This window comes from Rhinopithecus roxellana, chromosome 14 (genome assembly GCF_007565055.1).
Source record: "Rhinopithecus roxellana isolate Shanxi Qingling chromosome 14, ASM756505v1, whole genome shotgun sequence".
In the NCBI taxonomy this organism is placed as follows: Eukaryota; Metazoa; Chordata; class Mammalia; order Primates; family Cercopithecidae; genus Rhinopithecus; species Rhinopithecus roxellana.
Window position 1 is genome coordinate 95,123,118 of NC_044562.1, and position 15,986 is coordinate 95,139,103.

Below are 15,986 nucleotides of genomic sequence, written 5' to 3' on the forward strand. Positions count from 1 at the left end.
ACAGGAGAATAGCTTGAATCCGGGAGGCGGAGGTTGCAGTGAGTCAAGATCGTGCCATTTTACTCCAACCTGGGCGACAGAGCGAGACTCCGTCTCAAAACAAAACACACAAAAAAACAACAAAAAACACTCCTCATATCCCAAGTCATACCCAATGCCAATTAAATCAGAATGTCTCAAGTTGGAAGTTAGGCAGTTTTTAAAGCTCCTCAGGTGATTGCAGTGTGCAGAAAGTTTGAGAACCACTGCTTAACTGAGTGCAGGAGGATGAACTCAGTTCTATTTGGTGGGACCTTGGGCAAGTCAGTTTTAAGCCTTGGTTCCCATATCTGTAAACTGGGTGTTGGATTAAATGTCATGTAAGGTTCTGTGGTCCTTTTCAGCATATAACTTGAAATTCTGTAATGTTAAAATCAATTTGGACATGAAACTGTTTGAAGCACTATAGAAGTATCCATCTTAGATGCTAATGTTACAGACTTTTTTAAAAAAGTGCTAACATTGTATAGACTTACTTTTAAAATTCAGATTTGCCTTCCCTCAATTATTTTGAGCCTCAGTTTAGAGACTGAGGGCAAATGGAAGCATATAACTTACCTAAGACAACTCCTTGTTTCCTGATACACAACATCTGTGGGTAATTTAGGACTACAGTAACATATATCTGAAAAGTCGTGTCTGTTCACTAATATTTAAACCAATGTGGAAATACTTGCCATTAATATTACACTTTGTAGTTTTATGCTGCATTGTTAGCACTGCTTATTTCAGGATAGCTATACCTATCATTGATTTTGTGTGCACTTATTTACTAATAAATTTTCTACTAATGATGCAGAATTGATCGTAAATGATTTTATTTGGTATAAAACACTTTTATTTCCTTTAAGGGGAAATAATGAAAAATGGGTGAGTAGGTGATAGCTAATTAAATCAACTGAAATGCAGAGCCTAACAACTTAAAAAGCAAAAAATAAAAATAACCAAAAAACCAGTTTAAATTTAAGCATGTATACAAATAGGTAGAACTTGCATAAGATGAAAGGTTCTATGGGCAGAAGAGCAAATGGGGATATATGTAATTATTTATATATTATAATAGTCAACAAAAACATGTATTTTAACAGCATGTTACTTAGCATTTTGGTTCTTGTATTTTTTCTGAAAGGAACTGAAATAAGGGGAAAGTACCTATATGGTACTGTTCTGAACTAGAGGATTTCAGGGCCACTAGGAGGGTTCCTCCCTTCCCTCATTTAAAAAATGTCTTCAGACCTAACAAATGTTTAAATCAGTTATTAAGAATATTTTTTTTTCCTTTCACAGTGTGACCTTAGCAATATATTACCACATAAAGAACAGGTGAGCTCCTTTAAAACCTGTTTTGTTATTCCAGCTAATCACTTTGCATGATATCAAGTTCAGTATTAGGTCATAACTGTAGACATCATAAGCTGTAGAGTGCTATTACAGTATTGAACTGAATCATTTGTGGTTTTTCTGGTCCCCAAGACAGTTTTAACTATTAAATTACTGAGGATCCCAAAGAGTAATTGTTTGTGTTGGTTATATTGATATTTATTATATTAAAAATTGAAATTGAGAATTAAAAAAAAAAACAACCTATATTTAGTTTTGGTTTCTCAACCTTGGCACTGTTAATATTTTGAGCTAGATAAGTCTTTGTTTCGGGGACTGTCCTGTGCATTGTAGAATATTTAACAGCTGTCCCAGGTTGTGACAACAAAAATATAAACCCTGACTGAGAACAATATTGTTAACACAAATAATATTTTTTCACGAAAAATAACTCTCTTCTACAACAACAAAGTTGAGTAAAATGTGTGTCATGTATTTATATTTTTGCAACTCTCTGGTGTCCAGCTTAATAGAAAACAGCTGGATTCTCATCTCTGTCTTTGTAATTAGTTTTTTTTTTTAAATTTCAACTTTTATTTTAGATACAGTGAGTGCATGTGTAGGTGTATTACGTGACTAATATTGCACCCTGGTAGTGAGCTGTAATTTGTTTTGAAGAAGTGATAAGAAGATGACCTAGCCTCTTGCAAATACATAGTTGGTAAAGGTATATTTTTAAAGCTTTCTGATGGTTGTGGGTATTCTTTATTTTTTAATTTATTTTTATTTATTTATTTATTTATTTATTTATTTTTGAGATGGAGTCTTGCTCTGTTGCCCAGGCTGGAGTGCAGTGGCGTGATCTCAGCTCACTGCAACCTCCACTTCCAGAGTTCAAGCGATTCTCCTGCCTCAGGCTCCTGAGTAGCTAGGGTTATAGGCGCATGCCACCACGCCTGGCTAATTTTTGCATTTTTAGTAGAGATGGTGTTGCGCCATGTTGACCAGGCTGGTCTTGAACTCCTGACCTCAGGTGATCCACCCACCTCAGCCTCCCAAAGTGCTGGCATTACAAGCATGAGCCACCACACCTGGCCAGTATTCTTTAATACTACCCAACACTCCACAAGTGCTAGTTTCTTAAAATGGTTACAGTGGAATTTCATGTATCAATGAATTTTTTGTTAGTACTCACCCATCTGTCTTGTACAATAAATGTATCATTTCCCCTTACTTGCTTTTATAATATTATGCATTGGCTATATGGAAAATATTGGTTCACGTTTCTTTTTTCTTTTCTTTTTTTGAGACAGAATCTCGTTCTGTTACCCAGGCTGGAGTGCAGTGGTGCAATCTCAGCTCACTGCAACCTCCTCCGCCTGGGTTCAAGCGATTCTCCTGTCTCAACCTCCTAAGTAGTGGAGATTACAGGTACACGCCACCACACCCAGCTAATTTTTTGTATTTTTAGTAGAGACAGGGTTTCACCATATTGCCCAGGCTGGTCTTGAATTCCTGAGCTTAGGCAATCCGCATGCCTCAGCCTCCCAAAGTGCTGGGATTACAGGCGTGAGCCATCGCACCCAGCCTGGTTCACATTTCTTGACAGTGTCAAAAGCTCACTTTTGTTAGTATCCCCACCAATTAATTGTATTAAAATATTTTTAAGTATTGAGAAGCTATTAAACTTACATAATAAGGTACAAGTTTCTCCAAATCCTGATTTTTAGTTTGAAAGCTTGAATTTTATCATATCATTGCAACAAATAGTGTTATTTTCTTGAAGTGACGGACCCACTTCATTTTTTAAAATTATTTATTTATTTATCTTTTGAGACTGAGTCTCACTCTGTTGCCCAGGCTGGAGTGCACTGGTGCCATCTTGGCTCACTGTAACCTCTGCCTTCCGGGTTCAAGTGATTCTCCTGCCTCAGCCTCCCGAGTAGCCGGGAGTACGGGTAACTGTCACGATGCCTGGCTAATTTTTGTATTTTTAGTAGAGTTGGGGTTTCACTGTGTTGGGCAGGCTGGTCTTGAACTCCTGACCTCAACTGATCCACCTGCCTCGGCCTCCCAGAGTGCTGGGATTACAGGCATGAGCCACCACACCTGGCCACTTTCATTTTTGAGAATGATAGTTGTATTTTCAAGTAAAAATGATATTCTATGGAAAAAAAGGCTTGTTTAGCTCACAGTTAAATCACAAGTGCTTTTGTTTAACACAACCATACCTCGGTATGCAGAATTACTTTTTGTCTACTTTCTGCTTACTCAGAATAGTAAAAAGGTCAGTATTTAATAATACCATTAATTTTTACTGCTTCATCAAGGATATTTGTAAGTGAAGCAGGTGTTTTTCTTAAACTGCAAGAGGCAGTAAAGAATAGGATGACTACTAGTATAATTTGGTAGCACTGCCTTGATTCATGCTGAGAAGCCAGCAGTTTACCCACTTTTGCTGTTATACATTCATTACAAATGTCAAACAGTCAAAAAGCAAGCAATATCTTAGTATTCTTTTTTTTTTAATTATTTTTATTTCTAAATATTCAATCAGCTTTCTCAGGTTAAATAAGTATTCTTTTTTTTTTTTTTTTTTGAGACGGAGTCTCGCTGTGTCACCCAGGCTGGAGTGCAGTGGCCAGATCTCAGCTCACTGCAAGCTCCGCCTCCCGGGTTTACGCCATTCTTCTGCCTCAGCCTCCCTAGTAGCTGGGACTACAGGTGCCCGCCACCTCGCCCGGCTAGTTTTTTGTTTTTTTTTTTTTTTTGTATTTTTTAGTAGAGACAGGGTTTCACCATGTTAGCCAGGATGGTCTCGATCTCCTGACCTCGTGATGCGCCCGTCTCGGCCTCCCAAAGTGCTGGGATTACAGGCTTGAGCCACCACACCCGGCCCGAATAAGTATTCTTATAAGAACAGTTTTGACCTCAAGGACCTCTTGGAAAAGGATCTTAGAGGGTCTCCAGAAGTCCACAGACCACACTTGGAGAATCACTGATTTTATTAAATGAGCACAATGTATTAGTTTTATAAACTTGTAAAGATTATCAAAGGCTTGTCTCTTTTAAAATAAAAAGGCAATACAGTTTTTAACTCATCAAACTACTTAAAATAAACAAATATATGTCAAGAATTTAATACAGAGAACTAGAGAGGAAAAGCCTGGGAAATCTGAATCTCATTCACAGTCATTAAAGTTCTGAAGGTTGGCCGGGTGCGGTGGCTCAACCCTGTAATCCCAGCACTTTGGGAGGCCGAGACGGGCGGATCACGAGGTCAGGAGATCGAGACCATCCTGGCTAACACGGTGACACCCCCCCCCTCTACTAAAAAATACAAAAAACTAGCCGGGCGAGTTGGCGGGCGCCTGTAGTCCCAACTACTCGGGAGGCTGAGGCAGGAGAATGGCGTAAACCCGGGAGGCGGAGCTTGCAGTGAGCTGAGATCCAGCCACTGCACTCCAGCCTGGGCAACAGAGCCAGACTCCGTCTCAAAAAAAATAAATAAATAAAATAAAGTTCTGAAGATTTTATTGCCCACCACTACTGCTTTGTAAAATGTTCTTGAATTCCAATGAGGGGTTAGAAGAGTGAAAATACACTTTATTACCATTGCCTGTTAGGGAGGGCCAACACTTAAAGGCAATTCTGAATTGTCATTGTAGAAAATACTCCACAGTACAGAACCTCATGTGCTGAGTAAAAAGAGGTCAGGAAATCCTCTGAAGGCTGGGATCCAGGAGAAGAATTTGTACAACTGTTCGCTTTGGTGAAGCAAACACCAAAGCAAACAGGAGGCATCTCCTGCCACCCCCAGCAGACATTTTACTCAGTATTAACAGTTCCTGAATTAACTTCTTCAATGCATATTCTTATTTTATAGAGATGCAAATAGATCCTTGGATATTTTTGATGAGAGATCACATCCACTTACAGTAAGTGTCACTTTTTTTGAGGTAGTATTTTTCTCTCATAGAGTTATGTTTATTTCATGCTGATATTTATAAATAGTCCTAACAAATATACGTGATCTCTATGAAGATTATTAGAAAATAATTTAAATTTAAATCAATTAAAATGGTGTAAACATTTAAAAATTCACTTCCTCAGGTATATGATAGCCGCTTGTGACTAATAACTATTGTATTGGACAATGAAGCCTTTGAGCCTTATGGTTACAGGAAACTGAAAATATTTTTTCAAAGTTTATTTAAGAGAATCATGACATGCCACGATAGTAAGACTTTCGAGCCTACAAGTAGTTTACATTTTGATAGAGTTCTGTGGAGGGAAAGTGGAAAGGAACGTAAAAGTTTTCTGAGTTGTGCCTGTATTTTTCCTTAATGATAAATGGTGATGAGTTTTGAATCATTATGATATTTTAAGATGCAATTGTTTATATTTTAAAAACTAAAAGTCATGTCACCCAACCAGAATTATTTTAAGGGGTACATGGGCTCAAACGTCAACACTGCTGGTCTTAAGAGTACTTAGGCTGACCGGGCGTAGTGGCTCACTTGAACCCGGGAGGTAGAGGGTGCGGTGAGCCAAGATCATGCCATTGCACTCCAGCCTGGGCAATAAGAGTGAAACTCCGTCTCAAAAAAAAAGAAATTTTTTTTCTTCAGTGGATACTAACATTGCATCTTTTCTTCTTTCAGCGAGAAAAAGTTCCAGAGGAATACTTTAAGCATGATCCTGAGCACAAATTTATTTACAGATTTGTTCGTACTCTATTTAGTGCTGCACAGCTAACAGCTGAATGTGCAATAGTAACTTTGGTAAGATATTTCTCATTTATAAAGCGTCTTTAGAAATTAGTCTTGTACACAGGGTATGGTTCTATTTTTCAAATAAAAATAGTTTCCTGAAATTATCATCAGAACTTTTAAGAGAAACCTATGAAAGGAACATAAATACGTACCTTCGCATTTAATCATCATTATGGTTGAACATGTTTCCATTGCTTTTCTCATCACAGAACAGTTGCTGCAAAAGGCAGCCAGGGAGATTTCTGGTTTCTCCCCCTACCCATCAATGCACATGTACACATTCAGTGTGTACACATACAAGGCATGGTGGCAGGGCTAGGGGTGATGGAGAGTGGTAACAAAACCATGTGGTTCAGAGCCAGATACTGATTCCAGTGTAGGTCTAAGCCAAGTCCCAGGCTCTATTCCCCAGGTATTTCCGATATGTGTTGTGATTGAGAACTATTGCTCTAAATTCTTTGTTCCTTGGATGATGGGTTTTAATCATCTCTGCCTACCTCTTGTGCCTGCTTGTGATGTTGCCCAGCAAAGTGGTACAAGTAATACTTGGACAAAGGCTTTGCTGGTTAGCTTACTAAGCTATAGCTGTGTCCTTAACTTTATGTCCTCCATACAGAATTCCTATGGTAAGATTTTATCATTGAATAATAAGTCCTATTCAAGTGGTTAGGATTGTTTTACTCTTCCCCACAGCAAACCTATAGAGGAAGGTCAACTGCATGGCCTGGAGGGAAAGAATACTTAGGTCAGTACCTACTCCATTAGCATCCATTTGGAATTTAGGAGAGAAGGCTTCTGCTGTGCACTTGAATAGAAACCCCTCAGTGGGTACTGGATCAGATTTAGGCCTTTTCATGGAGCTGTAAGCGTAAGCCATTTGGAACACTTAGCACATACTGTAGAGAAGCAGGAGTGGTACTTCCAGAGGTAGAGAGACAGGTGATACAGGAGGGAAAGCTGTATAGGAAGAGGGGGAGTTCATTATAGATAGTTTAAGCTCTGTGTGCCTGTGAGGTAGCAGAGTGGCAGTGTCCGGTAGTCATTTGAATATACTGGACTGGAGCATGAATCTGAGCTTAGAGGTAAGGAATGAAGAGTTAGAGTAGCTGTTCAAATACAGAGAAAGGGTGCAGAATGAAAGTGGACAAGCTAGGCATGGTAGTGCACACCTGTAGTCCCTGTTACTGGGGAGGCTGAGGTGGGAGGATCGGTTGAGTGCAGTAGTTTGAGTCCAGCTTGGGCAACATAGCAAGACCCTCATCTCTAAAAAAAGAAAGTGGATAGAAGTAGATCTCTAAAGACTGTTAGCATTTGAGGGACAAGCCCCCAGATGGAGTGGAAGGAGGAAACCCAGGAGAAGGTTATAAAAGAACAAAGAGTTCAAGGTAAGAGAGGCTGTGGTCCCAGTGTTAAATGCTGCCAAGAAGTTTCTGATTCTGTAAATATTCACTGGGTGCCTACTCTGTGCCACTATTCTTGTATTTTGTTTTTGTTGTTTTTGTTGTTGTTGTTTGTTTTAATTTTTTAGTAGAGCTAGAGTCTAGCTATGTTGCCCAGGCTGGTCTCAGAACTGACCTCAGGCGATCCTGCCAGAGTGTTGGGATTACAGACGTGAGCTACCAAGTGCTAGAGTAGAGGAGAGGATTGAACAAAGTTCTTGCCTTTACGAGCTTACGTTCTAGTGAGGAAGACATTTTTTCAGGTTGTGGTAAGTAGCAAGAAGATGAAGCAGCATAAAGAGACACAGAGTGACAGGAGGGGCTCACTACTTTAGATAGAATGATCAGGAAGAACCTCTCTAGAGGTGACATTTGAGCAGTGACCTGATCAAAGTAGGAAGGTAAGGAGTGCCGGCATTACAGGCAGTCAGACAAGTGCCAAGACTAGACAGGAACATTTTGTGTGTGTGTGTTCAAGGAACAAAGAGCAAGGTGTCCAGTGTGGTTGGAGTGAGTTGGAAAAAGTGGAGGAGGTGAGGTCACATGGGCAATGCCACATACAACTCGTAGGGCCTTTTGGCTTGCAGGCCACAGGAAGGTTTTGTTTTGTTTTTTAAACGGAGTCTTGCTGTGTCACCCAGGCTGGAGTGCAGTGGTGTGATCTTGGCTCACTGCAACCTCCACCTCCCAGGTTCAAGCAATTCTTACTGCCTCAGCCTCCCGAGTACTTGAACTTACCAGCGCCCGTCACCACGCCTGTCTAATTTTTTTTCTTTTTCTTTTTTTTTTTTTAAGTAGAGATGGGGTTTTGCCATGTTGGTCAATCTGATCTTGAACTCCTGACCTCAAGTGATCCGCCTACCTTGGCCTCCCAAAGTGTTGGGATTACAAGTGTGAACCACTGTGCCTGGCCAGGAAGAAGTTTTTATTCCAGTTTGATGGGTACTTTTGGTAGATTTTGAGCAGGGGAGTGAAGTGCTCTTAATTTAAGAGGTTATGCTGATGGCTTGAAGAGAGTAGACCGTAATTGGCAGAATAGAGGCAGAGAAGAGAGTCAAGAAGCGACTAGGGTGATGTAGGTGAGCAGTGACAAATGGCGAGCAGCCTACCAGTGAAGGCGGACATAGCAGGAATTGCGCACAGTCTGGAGTGGGGTAACTTGAGCGTAGGTATTTGGCCTCAGCAACTAGGTGAATGGAAATGCCCTGTACAATATTAGGGAAGACTTGGGTAGTGGAGCAGTGGGATGAAGAGCTCTGGCTTGTAAGTGTGAAGACTCTGGGGACCTTGGCAAGAGGACTCTCAGGAGAGTGACAGCAGCAAGGGACAATAGGATTGGGTTAAGGAGAGATGAGAGATGAAAAGCTGATACCAGGGCATGATGCTTTGAGCAGATGAGAGGACACATCCGGGGAACTGGGGAGGGGGATGGGAACAAAGGAAACACATGGGGGAAAATCTCTGGCAGAGAAGGAGAAAGCCTTCAGAAAGATGCAATTAGGGGGACAGTGTTCTGCACAAGTGGAATGGGATCAACTGCACTAGTGGGAAGAAAAGAACTCACTGACACAGGAGGGCAAGTGGTATCAGTGAGCATCAGCACATCATCAGCTTACCAGTAAAGGCAACAGGAAGTTGAGGGATTGTCTCCCTGTGGTCTAATTATTCCCATTGAGAGTTGAACCCTGTGAAAGAGGTTCATTCTTAGGATACTGCCAGTGCAGAATTTTGGGGGAAAGGGAACAGAAGCTCTCTTAAGAACATGTCATGTTCAATACCTATTTTTGAAAACAAAGTTGAGTTTGGAGAGTACTGCCAGATCTCAGCTGCCTATCTGATAACCTTCAGACAATAAATAAGCTCTGTTAAAATGAACTTTTTTCAGGCTCAGCACAGTGGCTCATTCCTGTAATCCCAGCACTTAGGGAGGCTGAGGTGGGCAGATCACTTGAGGCCAGGAGTTTGAGACCAGCCTGGCCAACGTGGTGAAACCCCGTCTCTACTAAAAATACAAAAATTAGCCAGTCGTGCTGGTGGGTGTCCAGCTACTCAGGAGTCTGAGGCAGGAGAATCGCTTGAACCCAGGGGGCGGAGGTTGCAATGAGCCAAGATTGCACCACTGCACTCCAGCCTAAAAAGATTTATTTTTGTCTCGATACAGAGTTCAAATAGCATACAGACATATACTTCCACAGAGAACCCTTTGAGGTGACAGCAAATTACAGCTTACCTCTGTAATCTTTACTTAGCTGTTCACTTTGCTCAATTCTTTGAAGGATGTTTGGTAGATGTAAAATAATTCATGAAGTTGTCTGATAAACTGCTTGGCAGGTTTAGAGAAATACCAGGGGTCCAGAGATGTCCTTTTGTCCATGTGTGTTCCTTGTGGAGGCACTGAATACGGGGAATATTTTATAGCCCTAAAGACCTGCCCCTATCATGCTGTTCTGCACAGCAGCCACTGGGTGGCTCTCTTGACCAACAGTTCTTCAAGCTAGTGCCACAAAAGGGTTAGTTACTGTGAAAAGGAGAAGGTAAAAATGTGCTCAGTATTACTTCATATTTGAGCATAATATAACTACCTGTAAAATTACTGTCTACTAACATTGCACCTGGTAGGCACTCAGTATTTATTGAACAACTCTATTACGAGTGTGGAGGTGATAAGAGTGCCTCTCTTCATGATGCCCTTTGCTGAGATGTCCAGTCATTCCTGTGACCAAAATCGGGCAGGAAATGTATATGGGCAGAGTAGGTAGCACAGATACCTGACCTACAACTGTGATTTGGTGTCTCGCTGTGGCTGACTGTGCAAAGTCTCTGTAGAACATAAGAATAAAAGGCACGGCCGGGCGCGGTGGCTCAAGCCTGTAATCCCAGCACTTTGGGAGGCCGAGACGGGCGGATCACGAGGTCAGGAGATCGAGACCATCCTGGCTAACACGGTGAAACCCCGTCTCTACTAAAAATGCAAAAAAAAAAAAAACTAGCCGGGCGTGGTGGCGGGCGCCTGTAGTCCCAGCTACTCGGGAGGCTGAGGCAGGAGAATGGCGGGAACCCGGGAGATGGAGCTTGCAGTGAGCCGAGATTGCGCCACTGCACTCCAGCCTGGGCAACAGAGCGAGACTCCGTCTCAAAAAAAAAAAAAAAAAAAAAGAATAAAAGGCACTTATTTTCTGGTCAAAAACAGAAGAAATCTGTCAGTCATGAATTCTTACCAAAGCATTTAGGGGCCAGGTGCGGTGGCTCATGCCTGTAATCCCAACACTTTGGGAGGATTGGGTGTATCACCTGAGATCAGGAGTTCGAGACCAGCCTGACCAAAATGGAGAAACCCCGTCTCTACTAAAAATACAAAAATTAGCTGGGCATGGTGGCGCATGCCTGTAATCCCAGCTATTCGGGAGGCCAAGGTAGGAGAATTGCTTGAACCTGGGAGGCGGAGGTTCTGGTGAGCCGAGATCGTACCATTGCACTACAGCCTGGGTAACAAGAGCGAAACTCCGTCTTGAAAAAAAAAAAGCTTATCAAAGCATTTAAACTGAACTAAAATCAAAGACCAGTGCTCTATTTTACAGGTTTACTTAGAAAGGCTTTTAACTTATGCTGAAATCGACATTTGTCCCACTAACTGGAAAAGGATTGTTCTGGGAGCCATTCTTCTTGCCTCAAAGGTTTGGGATGATCAGGCTGTATGGAATGTGGACTACTGCCAGATCCTCAAGGACATTACAGTTGAGGACATGTGAGTTTCTAAGGTTTTGGTGAACTTTCTAACCATTTTCCAGTATCTTATTTGTTTCTGTAAAGTTAACAAGGAATATTCATAAAGGTTACATTATGCAGATAATGGAAATAGGCATAAGACTATATATTTCTATCTTTAGTATAACAGTTCACAACAGAGCAAGACTCTATCTCAAAAAAAAAAAAACTACATATTTTCTATCATTACTTGATAGGTTTTGATGTGTAATAATCTGCTTGATAAATTGAAAAGTATTTTTCGGGTGGTTTTTGGCAAACATCTTACAAGTATACTACCAGAACAACATAGTACAGTAAATATCTTTATTTTATTTTATTTTTTTCTTTTTTTGAGATGGAGTCTCGCTCTCTGCCCAGGCTGGAGTGCAGTGGTGCAGTCTCGGCTCACTGCAACATCTGCCTCCCAGGTTCAAGTGATTCTCCTGCATCAGCCTCCTGAGTAACTGGAATTACAGTGGGATTACAGGCATGCGCCACCACGCCTGGCTAATTTTTGTATTTTTAGTAGAGACAGGGTTTCACTGTATTGGTCAGGCTGGTCTCGAACTCCTGACCTTGTGATCCGCCCGCCTCGGCCTCCCAAAGAGCTGGGATTACAGGCGTGAACCACTGCACCTGGTCCCTTTATGGCTTTTAAAAAGTTATCTGCCAGTTAAAGCTCCTTGCTCTCTTTCTTTCATTCATTCATTCATTTATATTTTTTCATGTGACCAGTAGGGTATAAACAGCCCTTAAAGGGCATATGTCTGGCCTTTGAAATAATTGTTTGGCCACTATTAAGGTCTTAGGGCCTCTGGACTATTGAGAAGTTACATAGCTTCAACCTGAGTCACACATTGTATATTTGCTTTTGCTAGTCTTTCCACATTTTATCGAAGGTCTGTTTTTACAGAAGCCTTGAGATATGAAGATCCCTGTGCCCCTGACCCCTCCCCATTAGGAGTGTTTTTTGTATTTAGAAATTGGTCTGATGAGTTAGGAAGCTCCACTGTTCCCCTCAGACAGTCTGAGAAACACTGCTGGGGCATCACCTAATGCTCACCACACTTGAGAGGCTCCCTGGGTCCTCCAACAACCACAGCACCACTTTGGGGGCCTTGAGTTACCTATGAGAGTGCAAGGAGCCTTACTGAGTCATGGAGTTCCTCACAGATGGCACCAGTATGACCCTGAAACAGCAGCTTCATCAGAGCTTCCTTCCAGTCTGGCCTCATGACTGCTGTGAAGGGAAGGGCCTTGGAGCTTGGTAGGCAGGGTGAGCCAGGGAAGCATTTCCAGCAAAGGCTCTCAGGGTGCCAACTGGACAGTGAGAATGGCTTTGTGGGTGGCATTTAGAAAAATATGAAGGAGCACCTCTTGATGATGTTGAGTAGCAGAGGAAGATCAAGATCATGACAGGCAGTGGCAATAGTTTGTTTTTATTGCCTTTGCCCATTACTCCATATGACTGTCATTCAGAATTACCATACCATATATTCACAACTGAAGTGAGGATGCTTGTGACTAAAAAGGAACCAGTGATTGTGGTAGCTGTTGAAGTGGCTTTTGTTGAAGTTGACCACTTTACTAATGGTGTAAACCAAACAGCTCTAGTGATATTGCTGGTAGCCATTTTAGCAAAGGGTGTGACAGCAAATGAATTTGAAACAAATGGAAGTACTTTGAGAAGTTGCAGAAGCTAAAGTGACTTTGATCACTGCTGTCATTAGTCTGCAAACTGGTTTCTTCACGGAAGCAAAATTTTATAATTATGAACACTAAGCCCTACCATGTGGCAGCTCAAATGTTCTCAAAACCTGCAACTGAACTGGCTGAAGTTCTTATTCTAGATACAAGATCAGAGAACATGCAGGGAAATGTGCAGGTTTCTACAGATGTAAGCTTCAGGAGCAGCGGTGGCAGAGGCCAGCTCCAAGAAGACCAGTTCTAGATAGTTGCTGTTTGTGTATGCCCAGGGAAGCACCAGGAGCTATGCTACAACCAGGCAGCTTTTGTTTATGATCTTTGGAAAGCATTTCAACAAACTGTTTAATATACATTTGTCTCATCCCCCTGCTCTTGACTATTTGTAGTGGTCTCATTTGAGTCTAAATTGAAACAATTTTAAATTGGTGTCTATGAGGTTATTCTTAAAATTTTTCAACATCTATATGTCCTGTTAGAATATATTTCCCTTTAAAAGAATAAGTTAAACTGAGCAGCTGCTATTCAGACGGTTTGCTGTGCCTGTAAAGGGTATGCTATTCAGCCACCTACCCATTTAAAAAACAACAAAAAACCTAGAAGATGCATGTTCTGTAGGCACAATGCTTTTCTTCAGTGATTAAACCTCTATTAATACGTGTGTTAATCCTATGAAGTACTGTATTTCTACACAGTTAAAATGTATTAGTGGAAAACATATAAAAGGGATTGTGAAGTGCATTTATTAGTGTAGTAAATTAAGTCCTGATTAGCTGATTATCAAAACATTATCTGATTTACATTTCTATAGGCTTATGGACATATGAACAGGAAATTAATTTTGGAAGTAGGTTCAGCTGGGTTTTTAAGCTCAGCAAATGAGAAAACCACATCTCTGCCCATATTAACTGCTCTCCATACAGGAGATCATCAAGCATTTGTTGACTTAGCCAGTGGATAAAATATTAAAACTTTAAACCCAAGAAACCAAATATGTTGTTTAGGTATTTATCATTTTTATACAGTTAAGTACTTGTAGGGATTACTGTGAAAGTGGTTAAGATTTTCTCTAGTTTTATGTTTATTTGCTTAAGCATTTGGCAAGGGCAGCTGTGTGGTCATGTGGCTGAGTACTACTCCCAGCCCTTTCCTCTCCCACTGCATTCAGCTCACTCCTACATTCTGTTCTGACCAGAATGGTAGATACTGAGCACCTCAGGGTTTCATTCCTAACTCAGAAGAAACACTGAGTTTTTAAGTCCAGTGACCTACCACGAGGCATATCATAAAATGGGTTTAGTCTAGCCAAGACATCCACCTTTGATCTTTCTGCCTTCCAAAGTTTAAAGAGTATCTTTACCCTGTCATAGTGACAATTTCTCACCTTCATAATATATTAAAGTGAGCAGAAACTTGCATTATGCCCTTTGACATAGCCTCATGGGCTGGGACAGGGGGAGGGGATTCCCTTCCCCTGTAATGTAGCTTGCTTATTTATTTATTTGAGATGAATCCTTGTTGCCTCAAGAGTTTTTCCCCCTCAGAGATAATAGCAGTGGCTCTCGATGGATCCATTTGTTGCCGTGGTGATATGCCCACTCCTTTTGTTGGTGCTTCTCAACTTCAATAAGCCCCTTCCTGTTATCAGCCTGGTGAAAATGTCTGCAAGTTCTTCAGAGCTAATAAACAGCATACATCATTCCTTTCATCTGATCACTATAGTGGGGCCTTGTGAGCGAGCATGAAGTATGAATTGTACAGCTGCACTAATGGAACTCTGAAGAATGAGGCCTGAGTCAGCAGCACAAGTGCATCAGAGGCCGTAACCTTCAACCTTCATCCCAGTCCCAGAGTGCTGGGATGCAGAAGGGACCACAAGTAACTGTACCTTGTGTGAACATTAGTATGTTAATACAACTGAGTAGCCTATATTTTAAAACAGAGTTTAGAGCTATTCTAGTCACTCAGAATGATATTTTTGAAGATAGCCCAGTTGACTGACATTGTCCTCTGCTGGTTCTGTTGTGTTCTTCCTCCTCCAGGAATGAAATGGAAAGGCATTTTTTGGAGCTTCTTCAGTTTAATATTAATGTTCCTGCCAGTGTTTATGCCAAATACTACTTTGACCTTCGCTCCTTAGCAGATGACAACAACCTGAATTTTCTATTTGCTCCTCTTAGCAAAGAAAGAGCACAGAACCTAGAGGTAAGGCTGTGAAGTCACTAAGTGGGGTTTTCCATCGGCCACCAAAGCCAACATCTGTGACTAAATCATATTAAGTAGTGATTAAGAAAATGGAAAGCTTTAAAATTAACTAACACACTGAAGAGCTTATTAGCCCTTTGGCGTCAGATTTCCTGTGTCTTTTATGGTTTAGACAAGGATCAACATTATTTAAAAATTATACATATTAACTCTTCTGTGACCATAATTCAGAATATTTTAAATCAAATTTAATCTGTTGTTAATGAGGCTTCCTTTTGAACTTCTACCCTTTCATATAATCATACATGAATAATTTTTTTAGCTGGGCGCTGTGGTTCATGCCTATAATCCTAGCACTTTGGGAGGCCGAGGCAGGTGGATCACCTGAGGTTGGGAGTTCGAGACCAGCCTGACCAACATGGAGAAACCCCGTCTCTACTAAAAATACAAAATTAGCTGGGCGTGGTGGCACATGCCTGTAATCCCAGCTACTCGGGAGGCTGAGGCAGGAGAATCACTTGAACCAGGGAGGTGGAGGTTGCAGTGAGCCGAGATCATGCCATTGCACTCTAGCCTGGGCAACAAGAGCAAAACTCCATCTCAAAAAAAAAAAAAAACACACACACACAAAAATATTATCCAGGTATGGGGGCGCATACCTGTAATCGCAGCTACTTGGGAGGCTGAGGCATGAGCATCGTTTAAACCTGGGAGGCGGAGGTTGCAGTGAGCCAAGATCGTAACACTGCACTTTAGC

General features: G+C 41.3%; 1 protein-coding gene across 2 annotated transcripts in view; it reads left to right on the forward strand.

The window, feature by feature from the left end:
- CCNYL1 (cyclin Y like 1) overlaps nt 1-15,986 on the forward strand; it is a 44,811-nt gene that overhangs the window by 24,743 nt on the left and 4,082 nt on the right. The window contains exons 5-9 of one of the 2 annotated variants that reach the window (XM_030916772.1): nt 1,327-1,362; nt 5,246-5,297; nt 6,024-6,143; nt 11,152-11,318; nt 15,067-15,229. In XM_030916772.1, coding sequence (XP_030772632.1) covers nt 1,327-1,362; nt 5,246-5,297; nt 6,024-6,143; nt 11,152-11,318; nt 15,067-15,229 — 538 coding nt within the window. The remainder of the gene's footprint in view (nt 1-1,326; nt 1,363-5,245; nt 5,298-6,023; nt 6,144-11,151; nt 11,319-15,066; nt 15,230-15,986) is intronic. The other variant, XM_010386066.2, reaches the window with a different exon arrangement.